Source organism: Dasypus novemcinctus, chromosome 8 (assembly GCF_030445035.2).
Source record: "Dasypus novemcinctus isolate mDasNov1 chromosome 8, mDasNov1.1.hap2, whole genome shotgun sequence".
Taxonomy (NCBI): domain Eukaryota; kingdom Metazoa; phylum Chordata; class Mammalia; order Cingulata; family Dasypodidae; genus Dasypus; species Dasypus novemcinctus.
In genome coordinates, this window is record NC_080680.1 from 129,731,197 (window position 1) to 129,749,786 (window position 18,590).

Genomic DNA, 18,590 nt, shown 5'->3' on the forward strand with positions numbered 1-18,590 from the left:
CCTCTTACCAGCTCGTGCACGTATTTAAGATTTCATCCGGCAGTTTTAGTTGTTCTCAGTAGAAAGATTCATTCCAGATGCCACTTGGCCTATTGCCAGATGCACGAGTTTCTGTATTATTCTTTTCTTCTGGAACCTCAAGTTAAATCTTGCTTCAGTCACAGATTCTCCAAAAACGTGGCTGGCGTGTTCTTTAGGGTTCTGTTTTTTATCTGAAGATAGAAGGACGCTGGTGTTCTTTGTCTCTAGGCACTCACCTGCCTGTCTCCCCTGCCCCGCAGGTATGTGGGCGAGCTGGTCTCGGATTCAGAAGCCGACGTTCGGGAAGAAGATTCTTACCTCTTTGACCTGGACAATAAGGTAGTGCGTTTCTGGACTCGAGCTGTAAACCCTGCAGAGGTTTGCTCCGAGAGGGTCTGGGGAAGGGCCGCGGCACTCAAGCATCTTGGAGACAATGGGCGTGAAGTTCTCTTGTGCGGCGAGAGCGTTACTTGAGAAGTTGTACGTTTACAGAAAGATCCTGCATAAAATACAGAGTTCCATATAATGCACTGTTATTAACACCTAAGCATCAAACTTTTTTTGAAAACTGCCAAAATATTCTGAAGTGTTTTAATTCCAGATTGTGAGCAGTCAATTAGAGGTACAGGGTTGGAAAGAAAGTCTCATCTAGAATGCGCCAGGCAGTAGGGCAGAGGGCAGCAGGAGTCCAGAGTGGCCTACGGTTGTGGGCAGGGCGTGGGCCGAGGCTGGGACTGCTGCTGCAGCGCTCTGAGCCCGGGCTCTCGCCTCCACGTGCAGCCAAGAAGCAGAATGAGGCCGTGTCTGTGGAGTGGCCGAGCTGAGCAGAAGGATCTGCGCTGGCAAGAAGGGCGGGAGAGCCGGTGCCCATGCCTGGGGCTCCTGAAGCCAGGGGCTGGGAAACCGCGACTCCCTCTGGCCCCCAGGCTGCCCCTTCCCTTCTAGGTCCTCACTCTGGCGCTTTATTCTTAAGTTGCTGGTGCACCTCAGGCCACAGCTGTCGTTTTCATCCTGGACCTTTCAGCCACTGTTATGAGAGAACATGAAGGTGGAGGCAGGAAGCAGTTATCCTCTGTGACAGTGTGAATCCAGGAGACTCTTCCATGCCTGTCCCTCTTCCCTGGGTCTGTGCCAGGCCCAGGCACCGGCCCCCGCAGCCTCTTCCAGGAGCTTGATCCTGGGGTCACGCTGCTTGTGCATTTCCACAGCCCAGTGACCAGCGGAGCCAGAGCTGGCTCCAGGCTGCACTGAGCTCTCACACAGCGTGCCCGAGCGCGGGCGTGTGCACTCGAGCCGCCGTGTGCTTGCTGCCACAGAGTTCTTGGGTGGTGTCAGCCACGCCGTTTGTGAATTGACTTCAGAACTTCTGCCTGCTTTTATCTGTTGGGTTTCTTTTATGGATTCGTAGCAGCTCTTTACATGTTCTTAACAGTCACTTGTCACTTAGAAGTGTTGCAGATTTTTCTTACTTTCTGTGGCTGCTTTTTTAAAAAAAGCTATGTATTTTTTATTAGAGAAATTTCTACAGGGTTTACAGGCATAATCATGCATCCAACACAAGATACCTATATGTCTGTTATTAATGCCTTGCATTGCTGGGGTGCCTTTGTTACAGTTAATGAAAATACATTTTATCATCATAATATTGATTATAGTCCATGGTTTAACTTAGAGCTCACTGTTTGTATTGTCCAGGTCTATGGATTTTTTTAAGTTTTAATTTTTATTCTAATATCATATGTACAACCTAACATTTCAATCCGTTTTAACCACTTTCAGATTACAAAATGTGCTAGCATCACCGCCATCCATTGCTAAAACATTTCTGTTGTTCCAGATAGAAAACTCTACATTTTAAGCCTTAACTTCCCATTCTCTGTCCCAACCCAGTTCCCCGGTAGCCTCTGTTCTATGTTTTGACTCCAGAGTTTGCTTATTCTAATTGTTTCAAGTCAGTGAGGTCACTCCACATTTGTCCTGGCGTGTCTGGTTTATTTTACTCAACGTGACGTCTTCAAGCTTCATCTGTTCTACCTCCTTTCCTCTTTTTTAATTTCTTTTTAAGGCTGAATAAAATTCCATTGTATGTATATTCCACACTTTATTCATCATCTGTTGATGGACACTTGGGTTGCTTCCATCTTTTGTGTGCAAATATCTGCCCAGCTCTTCTGGGTATATACCTAGAAATGAGATTGCCAGGTTGTATAGTTGCTCTGTACGTACCCTTCTGAGGAACTGCCTTCCACAGCCGCTGCACCATTTTACAGTCCCGCCAACTCTGGAAGAGTGTTCTGTTCTCCACATCCTCTCCAGTACTTGCCGGCTTCCTTTTGATTAATAGCACCCACTCTAGTGGGTGTGAAAAGGTCTCTCATTGTGGTTTTGTTTTGCATTTCTCTAATGGCTAATGATGTTGACCATCTTTTCCTGCGCTTTTTGGCCATTTGTTTTATCATTTTTGGGAAAATGTCTCTTCAGGTCTATCAGTCTGCCAACGGGCTGCTGATGAATCCTGTTGGATTTTATAAAAGTATTTATTTGGGGTAAAAGCTTACAGTTACAAGACCATACACAGTTCATCTCAGGGCTGCTTTCTCACCAGTCAATTGTCACGTGTTGAAGCAAGATGGCGGCCGACCTCTGGCTGGTCCCCGCCTCCTGAGGCTCCGCCCCTTCCCAGACCCAGCTGCCGGCGGCCCAGGGCTCGGCTTGGCTCGGCTCTTCCCAATTTGAGCTGTGGGCTCTCAGGCAAAACAGTTCATTTCTCCCTAACCCTAATGCTAACCGCTAGCCTCTAACCACTAACCCCAACCCTAACCCTAACCCATTTTTTAACTGAGTTGTAATTCTTTTGGTTATTGAGTTGAAGGATTTCTTTATATATCCTGGATATGAAACCTTTATCAGATATGTGGTTTCCGAATATTTTCTCCCATTTTGTAGGGTGTCATTTTACTTTCATAACAAAGTTCATCAAGGCACAAGAGTTTTTAATTTTGATGTGGTCCCATTTAGCAATTTTTTCCTTTGTTGTTTGTGCTGTGGGAGTAAAGTCTAAGAAACCATTGCCTAACACAAGCTACTGAAGACGCTTCCCTACATTTTTTTCTAGGAGTTTCATACTTCTGGCTCTTAAATTTAGGTCTTTGATCCATTTTTTATTTTACTTTATTTATTTCTGCCCACCCCCTCATTGTTTACATTTGCTGTGTCTCTTTTTGTCTTCTTTGTTTCTTTAGGAGGCACCAGGAACTGAACCCAGGACCTCAGATGTGGGAGGAAGGTGCCTAATCGTTTAAGCCACCTGTTTTCCCTGCTTTGTTGTATCTGTCATTGTGTTTTCCTCCTCCTGTCTCTTGTTGCGTCATCTTGTTGGGTTAGCTCACTGCGTCAGCCCATCATGTCAGCTCGTCTTTTTTAGGAGGCACTGGAAACCACACCTGGGACGTCCCATGTGGTAAGCAGGAGCTCAGTCGCTTGAGCCACATTTGCTTTCCTCCATATAAATTTGATGATTGACTTTTCCATTTGTGCAAAGAAATTTGCTGAAATTTTCTTTGGGAATACGTCAAATCTGCAAATCAATTTGGGTAGAACTGACATCTTAATATTCAGTCTTCAGTTCATAAGCACAAGATGTCCTGCCATTTCTTTAGGTCATTTTTGTTTTTAGTGATGTCAGTGTTTTGTAGCTCTCTGTGTATGAGCCCTTTACACTACTGGTTAGATTTATTCCTAGATATTTGATTCTTTTAGTTGCTGTTGTAAATGGAATTCTTTTCTTCTTGATGTCTTCTTGAGATTGTTCACTCCTAGTGTGTAGAAACACTACTGATTTGTGGGTGTTGCTCTTGAGCCCCGCCACTTTGCTGAATTCATTAATTAGCTCTAGGAGCTTTGTTTTGGATTTTTCAGGATTTTCTGTACATGGGATCATATAATCTGCAAACAGGAGAAGTTTTACTTCTCTTCCAGTTTGGATGCCTTTTATTTCTTGCCTGATTGCTCTGGGCATCCTTGTCCTTATCCTGATCTTAGAGGGAAAGCTGTCTGTCTTTTCATTAAGTATGGTATTTGCTTTGGACTTTTCATAGATGCCCTTTATCATCTTCCTAGATAGAGGGAAACTATCAAGTTTCCCTCTATTCCTAGTTTTCTAAGTGCTTTTATTAAGAAGGGGTGCTGTGTTTTGACAGTTGCCTTTTCTGCATTGAGAATTTTCTGCATTGCTCGTCTAGTTTTTCTCTATTATATTAATGTTTATATGGTATTAATGGATTTTTAAAATGTTGAACCAATCTTGCATATCTAGGATAAATCCCACTTGATCATGGTGTATATTTTAATGTATATACACCATGAACATATACCGTGTATATAAACCATGGTATATATTTAATTGGATATGGTTTGTGAGTATTTTGTTGAGGAATATGGCATCTATATTCATAAGAAATATTGATCTATAATTTTCTTTTGTTTTATCTTTATCAGGCTTTGGTATGAGGGTGATGTTGGCCTCATAGAATGAATCAGAGTATGCCCCCTTTTTCAATTTTTGGAAGAGTTTGAGCAAGGGTGTTGTTAATTCCTCTTGGGATGTTTTATAAAATTTCTTGTGAAGCCATTTGGTCCTGGGTTTTTCTTTGTTGGGAAGGTTTTGCTATTTTTTTTTTTTTTTTACTACCCCTCCCACACCCTTGCAGCTTGCTTGCTGTCTACTTTCTGTGTCCATTTGCTGTGTGTTCTTCTGTGTGTCTGTATTTATTTTTACTTATTTCCACCCTCCCTTGCAGCTTGCTTGTTGTTTTGCTCTCTGTGTCCAATTTCTGCGTGCTCTTCTGTGTTTTTTACTTGTCTCCCTTTTTGTTGCGTCACCTTGCTGAGTCAGCTCTCCGCAGCGCTTGTGGGCTGGTGGCCCTCCATGGCACTTGTGGGCTGGGCGGCTCTCCACAGCGTGCGGGTGAGCCTGCCTTCACAAGGAGGCCCCAGGACGCGAACCCAGGGCCTCCCCTATGGTGGACAGGAGCCCCACTGATTGAGCCACAGCTGCTTCCCTGCTGGGAGGTTTTTGATTATTCATTTGATCTCTTCAACGAGTTATTGGTTTGTTGAGATCTTCTGTTTTTTCTAGAGTCAATATAGGCAGTTTGTGTGTATCTAGGAATTTGTTTCATCCTGGTCATCTAGTTTGTTGGCATACTGTGGTTCATAGTGTCCTCTTATCGTCCTTTTTACTTCAGTGGGGTTGTTAGTAATGTCCCTTGTTATTTCTGATTTGATTTATTTGCATCCTCTCTTTTATTTATTAGTCTAGCTAAAAGGTATATCAATTTTATTATCTTTTCAGAGAACCAACTTTTGTTTTGTTATTCTCTATTTAGTTTATCACCACTCTATTCTTTATTTCATTCCTCTTGCTTTGGGTTTAGTTTGCTCTTCTTTTTCTAGTATGCCCAGTGTTAAGACTAGGTTTGAAATCTTCTCTTTTTCTTCAATGTAAACATATAGAGCTCTGTATTTACTTCTCAGCACCAACTTAACTGCATTCCATAAGTTTTGGTAGGTTGTATTTCATTTTCTTTACCTGAAGGTATTTCCAAATTTTCCCTTTGATTTCCTCTTTAATCTATAGGTTGTCTTAAGAGTATCTTGTTTATTGGCACCTATTTGTGAATTTTCCATTTCTCCTTCTGTTATTGATTTTTAGCTTCATTCCTTTGTGGTCAGAGAAGATACATGGTATGATTTCACTATTTTTGAAATTGTTGACACTTGTTTTGAGACGTAAGGTCTGGTCCTGGAGAATGATTCATGTGTACTCACCAAGAAAGTGTGTTCTCCTTGTTGGGTGGCATGTGCTGTGTATGTCTCTTAGGTCTAGCAGGTTTAGTGTCACCTAAGTCCTCTGTTCCCTTACTGATCTTCTGACTAGATGTTCTAACCATTACCAAAAGTGGTGTCTTAAAGTCTTCTACTATTAATGTAGAACCATCAGTTTCCTCCTTCACACCTGTCAGTATTTGCTTCATATATTTGGGACCTCTGCTGTTAGGCGCATATATATTTGTAATTGTTCCATCTTTTTGTTGAATTGATCCCTTTATCAATATAACCTGTTTGTCCCTCATAAATTTTTTTACTTAAAGTCTATTTTATTTTATCTTAGTATAGCTACTCCAACTCTCTCTTGATTTACTCTTTGTATGGTATATTTTTTCCATCCTTTCCCTTTCAACCTTTGTCTTTAAATCCCAGGTGAATCTCTTATAGACAGCTTATAGTTGGCTCATGCTTTTTTATCCATTCTCTCGATCTCTGCCTTTTAATTGGAGTTTAATCCATTTACATTTAAAGTCACTACTGATAATGCAGGACACTCTTTTGTCACTTTCCTATTTAGTCATTGTAAGTCTTATACCTTTTTTATCCTTCAGTTCTTTGGTAAATGCCTGCTTTCATATTTATTTGATTTCTTGTGTTGTACCATGTTGAGGACCTTCTCATTGCTATCTCTGTGTTTTTCATCTTTTTCCTTTGTGGTTGTCAGAGGGTTAAATTTAGATCCTAAATATACAATGCTCATATTTGATTTGTTACCCACTTGACTTCAGCAGCACATTTATACATTGTTCCTATACCACCCCATTCCTCCTTGTACTTGTTACAGATTATATCCTTATACATTGTATCACCAGAGACATAGATTTGTCATTACTTTTTACATTTTGCATTTTAGCACATGAAGGAAGTACAAAGTGGAGTTATGTACCCAAAAATACTCTAAGTAATACTGGCATTTATAACTACCAAATAGTCACCATCGTTGCAGGGGTCTCCCCTTACGCCGCTGTGAGCTGCTGACCAGGGCCCTTCCCGTATGGGGCAGGGCTGGTGGTGTTGATCTGGGAATGCGTTTGTTTATCTGGGAATGTTCTGATCTTCCCCTCATTTTTGAAAGAAAGTTCTGCCAGATCTGAAATGCTTGGCTAACCTTTGTTTTCTTTCAACACTTGTCAGTGTTTCAGCCCCTGCCTTCTTGCTCCGTGGTCTCTGGCGAGAACCTGGCGTGCAGGCTATCTGGACTCCTTGTGTGGAGCAGGGGCTTTTCTCTTGAGCCTTCAGAACTCTCTCCTCGTCCTCTGCGTTCCCGGCGTGATCGGTGTCCGTCAGTGCATCTTCTCCTTGGTGTTTACTGTGCTTGTGAATATGCTTCTTGGATGTGCATATTCACACCTTCTGCTAAGTCTGTGTCATTATTTCTTTGATTATTCCTTCTGCCTCTTTCTCTCTTCTCCCTCTGGGACTCCCGTAATGAATATATCATATGCTTGATGATCCCAGAGCCCCTTAGGCTGTCTCCTCTTCTTATCATCTAAGTTCTTTTTTCTCTTCTGCCTGGCTCATTTCCATTGTCTTGTCTTTGAGTTCACTGATCCTTTCGTCTGCCAGCTCAATCTCCTATTAAAACCCTCCCAGAAATTTTTCATTTCAGTTTTTGTGGTCTTCAACTCCATTAGTTCTGTTTGGTTCCTTTTTTTTTTTAATAAAAAATTTTTTTAATGCTTTGAATTACATAAATGTTACATAAAAAATATAGGGGATTCCCATATGCTCTGCTCCCTCCCTCCCCCTCCCACACCTTCCCACATTAGTAACATCCTTTATTAGTGTGGTACATTTGTTACAGTTGATGAACGCATATTAGAGTACTGCCTGTGAGTGTGGATTGTAGTTTATACTCTCTCCCATGCAATTTTGTAAGTCATGAGAAAATATGTAATGGCCTGTATTCATCATTGCAGTGTCATTGGGACAATTCCAGTATCCTGAAAATGTCCCCATATTACACCTGTTTTTCCCTCTCCCTCCCGTCAGAATCCCCAGTGGTCACTGCCTGCACATCAGTATAGAAGTTCTTCCATTGCTAGAATCACAATAAGTCTATAGTGGAATAATGGTAAGTCTACTCTAGTCCATCGTTCATTCCCCAGTCCTGAGGGTTCTGGGATGGTGATGCCTACTCCACCTCTGGTAGAGAGGGGGCAGGTGGATGGGACCATCTTGCTTGAAGATGCAGACTCTCTCTGATCCTTGAGATGGTTGTTGTCCGTCGTCATCTCCTTGTTGGTTGTCTGGGTGAACCCAGTGAACTGGAGAGTAGGTGTTGCAACTCTGTTGAGATTCATGACCCAGCTGGGACATGACAACCCAAAGATTTAAGTCTCCTGGACATACACCTATTAACTCCAGTTCTAACTATAGGTCCAGACAGAAGAGGCAGAAGAGCTATGTGTAGGGAACCACAACTGAGTCCAAGTCTGTCACCCTAGGAGCATAAGTTCCAAAGTAATATTTTAAAATGTTGTTTCTGGATTTATTCCCTCTACTGTCTGTTTCTTGAGTTTCTAACCAGCACATGCTGTAACAGGCTTTCCTGAGCCGTAGCCCAAGGTGAAGGCCGCACGCAGACTTTTCCTTCTTTCTGGGCCTGTTGTATCGTGGGCTTGTGCTTGCCAGCGGCCACAGGGGCCCTTGTGTGCCGGAGTTCGAATGCCCTCTGCTTCCCGGGAGACAGGCCTCGTGCCCTCCCCTGGCACCTGCCTCAGTGGCTGCTCACCCTGCCTTGCTCTGGAGGCCGTCCTGGGTGGCGCCATGCTGGGGGGGACATTCTCAGTCTTTCCCAGCCGAGCCCAGAGAGTGCGCGAGGCAGGACTGGTGCCCTCCTCCAGGGCCCCCGAGCTGAGCTTCCCTGGCCTGCCCGCAGGCGCTGCCCTTGGCTGCTGTGCCCGCAGCCCCAGGAAGCCACGTCTGTCTCCTCCACTCAGGGCTGGGCCCCAGCGACCCAGAGCCACTAATCAAAGCGTAACCAGTGTTTCCCACCCCTGATTTGGGAAGTGGGTTTCCATGTCCCTTCCGGGCACTAGCTTGCCTCACCAGGGCTGGAGCCCCTGCGGCCTGCTGCAAATGTAGGGGCTGGGCGCCGGAAATTGCAGCGTGGAGAGGACAGTTTCCTGGCGGTCACTGCGGTTACCCGCCTCCCCCTGCACCCCTCCAGGGTGCTGGACCACACCCCGCCGCCGTTGACCCAGCGCCTGCCTGCTTAGTAGTTCTGTGGAGCTACCCACCCCCTGGCTGCTTGTTTCATTTGTTTTGTTTTTTACCTCTTAAAGATGTCTTTTGATTAACAGAATTTCTTTTTATTTGAACTACTTTTCAGTCTTTTTCTGTGCACTTAGAGGTTTTTTTTGAAACCAGCAGTCACAAAGAGATAAGTCTCTGTCCCTCCCCAGACGACTCACTGTTTGCCTCCTTCAGCGCTCTGTCGTCTTCGAGATGTGCGCTGTCGGGGTCAGCTCTGCAGGGTCCCACGTGCCTGGGGCTCGCGGCCTCTCCTTGGCGTCCCGGCGTGTCGCTCCCGGCTGTGGCGCGCGGTCATCACGGCTCGTGTCTCCTTGCCAGTCGCTCTGGAGGACCGTCTTGGCCTCCTTGGTCCTTGGAAGTTTCTGTGTAAGTTTTCAGGTCGGCAGGATCAGTCCTGCAGGATTCCGCTCCTGGAGAGATTCGGTTTTCTGTGGTGTGAGCTCGTACACTGTCAGGTTTTTTCCTCCTAGGTTTTCAATAGGTTTTTTTTTCTTGTTGGGTCATTTTGTGAGGCTAGTTATGTACAAGATGAGCCATATTTTCTAGTGTGTGGTTCTAGTTTGGGAAGTGTGTGCTGAGTCCTCACCGTCGTCACCACGGTACAGGGCATCCTCGTGCCCGCCCAGCAAGGATGGCCCCAGGGCCGCCTTCTGACCCCCGAGCTCTGCCTGGGTGGGTCTCGTGCAGGGGGAGCCTTTGCTTGCCCCATGCCTGAGAAGATCTTCCGTCTCGTTTTGGAAGTTTTTGTATTTTTAGCTTCCATGTTCAGATTCATGATCCATTTTGAGCTAACGTTTATGTATGGTTTGAGATTTTTGTCCACATGCATATACAGTTGGTCTAGCACCATTTTTGGAAAAGTCTTTCCTTTCACTATCGCAGACCCCCACTCAGTACCAACTCTGACTACTCTTCACTTATAGAATGATGAAATCAGGAAGTAAGTCCTCTAGCTCTGTCCTTCAAAATCGGTTTAGCTTCCCACGTCCGTGGCATTTCCACGTGCCTTCTAGAGCCAGCGTGTTGCTCAGGGAGGCTCCGGCCTGCTGGCTGGATTGAGCTGCGCCCGGGGCCCGTGGGGACGCGGCCTGGGCGCCTGCGCCTCCCCGTCAGGCCCGTCTTCAACGTCTCTCCGCAGCACTTGGCTGCTTTCTCACATGTGCTGCATGAAACCTATTCCTGAGTCTTTGATGCTTCTGTAAACCCTGTTGGCTTTTTAATTTCGTTTTCTAAGGGTTTGTTGCTAGTACACGGACACACAGTTGACTCATAAAGCGACCTTGCTGCGTTCACCTACCTGTTACCGTGGCTCTTTGGAGGCTTTTAGGGTTTTCTATATACAAGTCCCGACACCTGCGAGTGAAGACAGCTTTGTTTTCCCTTTCCTGTCTAACTCCAGCATCTTTGTCTTGCCTCTTGGCCTGGCGAGGACGCCGTCTGCGCCGGACCGAGGCAGTGAGGGTGGGCGCACCTTGCCCCATCCCGGGAGGAAGCAGCTGGTCTCTCACCCCTGAACTTGGTGCTGGCGGTGGGAGTGGGGGGCCCCTTGGCGTCAGCCAGGCTGCTCCAGACCCGTCGCCCTGGCTGCATGCAGCATCCTTCCTGGGTGCCTCCTCTCAGCTTCTCCCTCACTCGGGGGCTCTGAGAGCCTCCCAGATGTCCGTCTCCAGCCCAGCCTTGCTCTTGGACTCAGCCCCCACGTCCACCTGCGCAGTGACATCAGTGTCGCAGAGTGGGCGTGCCAGCCCCCTGCCGCGTCTGGCCCAGCCTAGCAGCCCCAGTACGCACCCGAGGGGCCCAGCAGGGGCCCTGCCGCGGCGGGAGCCTACAGGCCTTCTCCTCAGCCTGCCCCAGCAGCCGCCCTCGGCCACGCTGCCGCTCCGTGAGCCTGCTGGACACGCTTCCTGTGGGCGTTCTCCGGCCGCACACGCCCTGGAAGGCGTCCTGGCCACAGGCACACCTTGCTGTGGAGGCCACCCCAGTACGCTCGGCTCAGAGGTGCGCGTTGGCCATCGCGGCGCCCGGCTTCGGGACTGGGCATGGAGCGATGCCAGGACGCCTTTCCGCCATGCCCTGTGCCTCGGAGCGACAGTTTTAAAGGCCCCAGCAGTATTGTTTGCATTTCGGAGCCTCTGAGGAGTAGGGGGCTATGGAAGCCGCTGTCCCTGCACAGAGAGTTCGGTCAGTGATGCTCACCCTGGGCCTTCGCAGACGTGTCAGCACTGCGCCTCTCGTCGGGTGCTGGGGGTCTTCTCCCCAGGCTGCTGCGGCCAGCAGACAGGAGCCCAGCCCTGGACGAGCGCTGGGGGGCCTCTGAGAACGGGCGCCCTGGCCCCCACCTCTTCTGGTGGCTGCGAGCCGTGCCGCTCTCCTCTGAGCAGTCTCTAGGCTGGCGCTGCAGCAGCAGCGGGCAAGGCTCCAGAGAACCAGGGCGGCCCTCGGAGGGAGGGCTGCGGCCACGAGAGGCCTGGTTTCTCATACTCGAGTCCAAAGCCGGAGCCCGGCCAGAGCTGAGCAGGGGGGCGTGCAGCGCGCGAAGCAGCAACGGGCGTCTGCCAACGGGCTGTGTCCCGAGAGCCCAGGAGGACGCGCCACGCCATGCCACTGCTCTGCTCAGGGTGTGCCCTGGAGCCACAGACGAAAACGCAGGCGGAGCAAGCCAGAGGAAGCCTGTGCCCAGCACGCTGCTCCTGTGCACACAGGGGCCTCGCCGGGGGCTCTCGGGAGCGGGGCGAGCACCCAGAGCATCGTCAGGAGCCCGAGCGGCACCGTGCTCCCTGGCCAGTTCCAGAGTTGGGCCTGCCAGAGAGCCGGGAGGTTCTTTGTTGGCAGGGGCATTATTCAAAAAGTACCAGACTGGGCCGTCTCGAGCCATCCAGCTGAGCACTAGTGTTTTAGGAACTGACCGCCAACACCCTGACTGCGAGGTGGGCGGTGGCATCCTGGAAGCAGCCTGCCCGGGTGGTCCCCCGCCCATCCAGGCCCAGGAGGGGAGGTGCCAGCTAGCTGTGCGGCCAGCACCTCCCCCAGGGCCCCGGGCAGCTCCCCGTGTGGGCGGGCCGGCCCCCTCGGAGGGTCTGCCTTCCCGAGGGGTCCTTCTCCCAGGCTCCAGGGGGGCCTCCTCACTGCCCCGCGGGGCGCCTGCCGCTCTGCCCTGCGCCCCAGGGTCTTCTCCCTCCGCCTCCTGCTCCTCCGTGGGCTGCAGGGTCTTGCCTCACCTGGCCACGCAGCTGCTTCTCTGTCTTGCCTTGGGTTATACTGTGGAACTTCTCACACGTGTGGAAGGTAGGAGTGTAGTCCACAGCTTACACATCGCCTCTGTAACCGTCGGTGATGCCCTGCTGTATTTGTTTCATTTGTTATTTTCTGCTACAGTTAGTTACAGGGTGTGCCTACAAATAAAAAAAGTAGAAAAGCCACACGTGGTGGTGGCGAGGACCTGGGCGCCATACGGGCGCTGGGCGGGGCCCTGCATCGAGAGCAGCCTCTTCCTGGGGCTGATCATCATCGGCTTCCTTTTCCTGCAGTGAATCGTAATCGTGAGTGTGTAACTCCTTCCATGCGTTTTCCAGCGAATTCTCGAGCCCTGAACTTGTAGGTGGTGTCCAGAGGGCCTGTGCCTCCACCTTCGCCTAGCCACCCCCACGACGCTGGTCCTGGCGTCTCCAGTCTTCCCAGGGGCCTTTCACCACTGGTCTGCTCCCCGCGGAGTGTGCCCTCTCCTGCTCCGGGCAGCGCTCGCCCGCCTTTACTTTGGACAATGACTTGGTGAAGTGGCCGGCCAGTTGTCCTGCAGAAACCCCTCTGAGCTTGTCACGCGGCCCCACCCATGTCCTGCTTCTGGTGCTCGCAGGTACCCGCCCCGTGTCCCAAGTAAGCAGTCCTGGCAAGTGCACTCCCGATTTCACTGGATCACGGCTGGTCGGACCACACCTCCAGGGCCCGTGGCCCTGGGTGGCGCCTCTTCCTGGTGGCAGCCTCTGCCCACGAGCCCCCCTGAGCCCCAGCTCCCTGTGGGGGGCGGTGGTTTCTTAACAATCTCCTGTCGCTCGGGGAATAAGCGCTTCATTCTTTCCTTTACTTACCAATTTCCAGAGTAAGGAGATGGAATAAAAATTACTTTCAACGGTGGCCAAGAAATTTTGGCCTTTTCTTCTTCCTTTCTGTTTCTCGTGGGTTTTCAGAAACTGCGCTAAGCAGCCACAGCGCTCTTTCTGGCACTCAGCTGCCCCCGGAAGCAGAGGCTCCCGGGACCAGGCTCAGTTCTGAGTTCCCTGCCGAGCCCTGTGGGCCGTCTCCTTAAGGAACGTTGCTTGTCCTGGTGGAGAACGACTCCGCGATCCGAGAGGCAGGTCACAGGTGCTCTTGGCTCTGGGCCCCCTCTGAGGACAGAGCTAGGAAATGAATGAGTTTTTAAATGTGTTCACGTTAATGTTTCCAATTCAAATGTATCATTGTAAGGTCTTTACCCAGCTACTTGGATTTTACACGTGTCTTTCAGTGAAAATCTTGTTTTCCCACAGCGTTGCCCTTGTTTCCTATCCTGCGATGGGTGTCAGCGTCTGTGGCGTTTCCAGGGCTGTGACTAAGTCAGTGCCTCCCCGTCATTCGAGCGCGTCACGCTTGCCGGGCAGCTCTGCCCTCCGTCTGGTCCACTAAGGGTGTGTGTGCGGCGCTGCTTCAAGTGACCACTCCGTGGTGCACTGCCGGTACCGATTTGACATCCAATTGAGTTCATTTGCTTTAGTTCATTTTCAGTTTTGGGATTTTCTCTAATTTAACTTTACTTTTTGGTTATGTAAAATGCTGACTTGCTTTCAAAGCAGCCGCTTGGAGAGGCCTCGCCTTAGTGCTCGTCTCCGCAGGCCTCCCCCAGAGGCTCGGCCGGGGGCCGGCGGCCAGTGCCCACCTGTCCTGCACAGGGCGGCCCTGAGTTCACAGCGCACCTCCCCGCTTCTCCTGACAGCAGCTGTAGAGATGCCCCGTTATCGGGCTCGGGCATCCTCTGCCTCACGTTTGGTGTTGGCCCTTACGCTGTTCACAGACGGCGTCTCAGTAAATAAACGTGCGCTTAAGTGGTGTTGTCTGGCCAGTTGCTGTTGTCACACAGACCCCTGAGCGCTGTTCATTTCTTTTTTCTTATTTCTTCTTTTTACCTTGGATGATTTCTACTCATGAAGCTTCAAGTTCACTTATTCTTTCATCTGTCACGATGGATTTAAATGCCCAGTACGTTTTTATTTTGGAAAGTATGTTTTTGGCTTAGAGTTTCCATTTGGCCCTTTTTCATTCTCTCTCCTCCTCTGCTGATAGTTTCCTGTGCTGAGCCATGCTTTGCTTTAGTTGGTGAGGTGGCTGGAATAGCTGCCCTGAAAACGCCCACCCGCCCCTCCTGGCGTCCAGGGCTGGGCTCATTCATGGTTTCTTCGGCCCTCGAGAAGCACTCCTTGTTCCTCGGGTTGTTTTGGGGTGCAGCCTGCACTTGTCAGGGAGGTGCCACCATCTCTCAACTCTCCAGAGCAGCAGAGTCCTTGCGGGGCGCGAGCCGCACCCCCCGTGTTAGCACGCTTGGGCGCCTCTCTGGCCCTGCACTTGGGGGTCCCCCTCTTTGCCCGGCGGTCCTGCCTTCCGCTTGTCTTTCCCGCCCGTCTTCTGTCCCAGTGGGGCGTGCGCAGGAGCAGCCCCGGGGGGCAGCAGGGTCTGTCACCGCCCCAGTGCTCGCAGGCGTTGCCAGGCTCGGTCGCTTTCCAAGGGAGCGGAGGGTCACAGCAGGTGAAGTCAGCCTCACCCACAGGCAGAGGCCAAGGCTGGTGGCATCGTGTATGTGCGCCTGGTGGGCGTCCCTGCAGGTGGGACTGCGGGGTCTTCAGCTGTGGTAGAAATCGCGGCTCCTGCTCCGCTGCTTTGACTCCCACAAGCAGTGCAGGGCGTCTGTGCAGGTGGGAGGGGGCCTTGACCGCGTCCTCTGCTGCCCTGAAGCTGCGGTCCAGGCAGTTGGGGATTCTGGTTTTAACCGGTCTTGGCCTCCTGGCGGGCACCTGTGCTACCAGCTGCTCGCAGGGAGCCCACGTGCAGGCACCACCCTGCTGGGGCCCGTCCGGGCTGCATTGTCCTCTGGGGCTGAGCTTTGCCAAAGGTCAGAGTCCCGCCCGGCTCTTCTAGCGCAGGCCTCGCACGGGCTGGCGTCACGGGGGCAGCGAGGCCGCCCTGCCCTGCCCCTGCAGCTGGCAGCCCTGCGCGGGGCCCTTCGCTTGTAGGGTGGGTGCCTAGACCAGCCCCAGCCTCGAGCCCTCTTACTGCAGCGTCGCGGCAGTGGTGCTGGGGCAAGAGCTGGGCCCCCTGCGCCGCGGCACCTGGCACACGCCCTGCGCGGAGGTGGGCTCCCCAGGCCCTCCGCGGCCTCTGCCTACAGGGGCTCCTGGCGTTGGGGGCCCCACCCTCCTCAGTGCTGCTAAGTGGCACCGTGGTCCAGAGCCTTCCCGGACGTCGCTCGCCTCTGGGTTGAGTTGCCAGCCAGGAAGCCCCTGCCGTGCTGCCCTCTGTGCCCCCTTCCCTGTGGACTCTGCCGTCGGCGTGGGCTCCAGTCCTTGCCGGACGCCGCTCTCCCGAGGAGGGCATCGTGGGCGCCCATGGCCAGGCTCGGGTGCGCCCGGCACAGGAGCAGCCTGGTGGGCTCTTGCTCCCAAGACCCTCTGGGGCGTTCTCGGCAGCACCGCGGTCCGGCTGCGCACCGCTCCCAGCAGCACGCCCGGCGCTTGTGCGCACCTTTGCGTTTCCTCAGCCCGCGCTGAGCTGCTGTTTTGTCGCCCTCCAGGACGGAGACGTGTACTGCATAGACGCGCGCTTCTACGGCAACGTCAGCCGCTTCATCAACCACCACTGCGAGCCGAACCTCGTCCCCGTGCGGGTCTTCATGTCGCACCAGGACCTGCGGTTCCCCAGGATCGCCTTCTTCAGCACCCGCGCCATCGAGGCCGGCGAGCCGCTGGGGTAGGTGCCCTGCCTGCCGGCCGCCTCAGGCCGGCCTCAGGCCGGCGTCAGGCGCAAGGGCCTCGCTGCGGTTTCACGAGTCGTGGCCACCGGCAGCGTCACCCGGCGAGGAGGCTCTGGAGGCTGCAGCGCAGGCCCAGGGTCCAGCCCCGGGCCTCAGGGCCGCAGGCGCTCCTGTCCTCTCCCTGCTCGTTCCCATTGTCCGCGGCAGAAGCAGCAACCTCAGCTGGGGCTGACTGCCCCCTGCCCTCGGACGGCTGGGAGCCGGGCGGGTGTCGGCACGCAGGGCTCTAAAGACGGCCTTTGGGCCCCCCACCCTCTGTGCTCCGCCCCGTGAGGCGCCCCCACAGGGGGAGGTGCTGCAGTCGTGTCTGGGCTCGCAGGGCATGCGCGCCTCTCTGGAGGCGGGAGGCTGAGCTTTGCAAGGCCACGGGAAACGCGCCGCTCAGCTGCTCAGCCTCGGCCCGGGTCGGGGTCCCAGGCGTCCCCCTGGCTCGGGTGCCTCGAAGCCCCTGGGCTCCCAGCCTGCCCCACCTGCCAGGCGCCCTTGGCGAGCGCAGCGGCTCCGGGCCCTTCTCGGCACAGCGGAGGGAGGAGGCCCTGCCTCGGCCTGTGCCCGCATGTGTCGGCCTGCCCGCGGCAGTACCGATGGCCCGGCTGGAGGCGTCTGCGGCGGCAAGCCCTGGGCTGGCGACACCGAGGAACTCCACGTTCTGTGTAGACGTGGCAGGTGGGGAGAGGGCCACGTACTCCGGCCGTCAGGCCCGTGCCTTCGTGTGGGTGACTGGGAGGCGCTGCGGTCTCGCCCGCAGTCCCTCCTCGGGCGGCCCTGCCCGGGCCTCGGTGCCAGGTGCTCTCTCCCGCAGGTTTGACTACGGAGACCGCTTCTGGGACATCAAAGGCAAGCTGTTCCGCTGCCAGTGCGGCTCCCCCAAGTGCCGGCACTCGAGCACAGCCGTGGCTCAGCGGCAGGCAAGCGTGGGCCAGGGCCGGGAGGACGGCCTGCCGGACACCAGCTCCTCTGCCACCGCCGACCCCCTATGAGGCCACGGCCGGCCCCGTGCTGGAGTCAGATACCGTCCGCCTTGCGATTGAGACCGGGAGGGAGCCTGCAGGCGACGGCTGTGAGGACACCAAACTTGGGGCTGTGCCGCCAGTCCCGGAGGACGTGAGGACGGGCGCCGCGGAATTCCTCGCCGCAAGGCCCAGGGTTGGTGGGGCAGGGCTGGACGGCGTCCTGGGACCCATGGCCGCCGCGTCACCTCGAGAGACTGGAGCCCCGTCGGCCTGACTTGTGAGTGTCTGCCGTGGTCCTGCTGTCTCGAGGCCCCTCACTCTCCCTCTGATTTTTGGGGTCCCAGCTCTACCCCGGGTCCCCCTCGGCAGCGTTCTCTGCAGAGCCTGTCGGCCCAGACCCCTGCGTGGCTGCCTGTTGTGCGCAAGCCTGCCGGAGCCAGCCAGCCCGCGGCCCTGTGGCCGGAGCGCGTCGGGCGCTGCAGGAGGACGCGCGTCTCTGCCCCTGCAGTCCGAGGAGGTCGGTTTGCTTTTAGAGAAGTCCCGTCAGCCTCTGCCGGCGTTCCTGCGCAGAAGGCGGTTTGCTGAGCGCCGAGCAGCACCAGGCTGTGCAGGAGGCGACCGCGCACCAGCCCGCTCCGGCCGGCTCGCGGGACGCCGGCACCTCCTGTTGATTTTTAAGCCACATGCTATGATGAGGAGTAACCTGATTTATTTTCTACCATTATTGAACATTAGGACAAACAAAAAAAAATAAAAAAAACACAAAACACAAACAACGGTGCTGATTCTGGTGTGATCTTTACTCACCACATAAACTATCAACTGTGTAAAGAGAACAAAGTGATTTTAGAATAAAATGCAGGAAAAACTTTTTTTAAAATGTTAGTCTTGTAGTGCAAATAAATTTGCCATCACCTTTTGTGTGGCGGCTCGGCAGGTCACGTCCTTTTTTTGGCATCTATCTTTTTAAATACTGTAACTAGTGCAGTGACAGTGGGTTTTTGTGCGACTCTTCTAAAACATTCATGATGCAGTCATGTTTATTTTTTTCTGTTAAAATGTTTTTGACAGTTTAAGAGCAGTCTTTTGGCTCAGACCATTTCTTGTTCTGTTTTCAATGAAATCAATAAAAAAGAAGTACTTTACGTGAGGTTTTCACGATGCTGTGTCAGCTGGTCTCTGCAGGTCCCCAGGTCCGAGTGCGCACGCTGCCCCGGCGCATGGCGCCGCACCTTCCTCAGCCCGGAGAGCGAGCTCCACCGCAGCCTGCCCGGGCGCCCAGGAGCCTGTGCGCGTGTGCATGCGTGTGTGCTCACCAAGGCGGAGTCCCGTGTCAGCGCAGTCCTGGGCGCCTGGGGTGCGTGGGGGGCCGAAGCCCCTCCTCCTGCCTGGCAGGCACGGCCCCACCTTCCGCA

At 52.8% G+C, this 18,590-nt stretch overlaps 1 protein-coding gene across 20 annotated transcripts in view; it reads left to right on the forward strand.

The window, feature by feature from the left end:
- The window catches only part of EHMT1 (euchromatic histone lysine methyltransferase 1), a 298,696-nt gene extending 280,376 nt beyond the window's left edge, over positions 1-18,320 (forward strand). For all 20 annotated transcript variants that reach the window (XM_058302808.2, XM_058302813.2, XM_058302812.2 and 17 more), the window contains 3 exons: positions 282-360; positions 15,983-16,158; positions 17,025-18,320. In XM_058302808.2, coding sequence (XP_058158791.1) covers positions 282-360; positions 15,983-16,158; positions 17,025-17,202 — 433 coding nt within the window. In that variant the 3' untranslated portion in view covers positions 17,203-18,320. The remainder of the gene's footprint in view (positions 1-281; positions 361-15,982; positions 16,159-17,024) is intronic.
- The last annotated feature ends 270 nt before the right edge of the window (positions 18,321-18,590 follow it).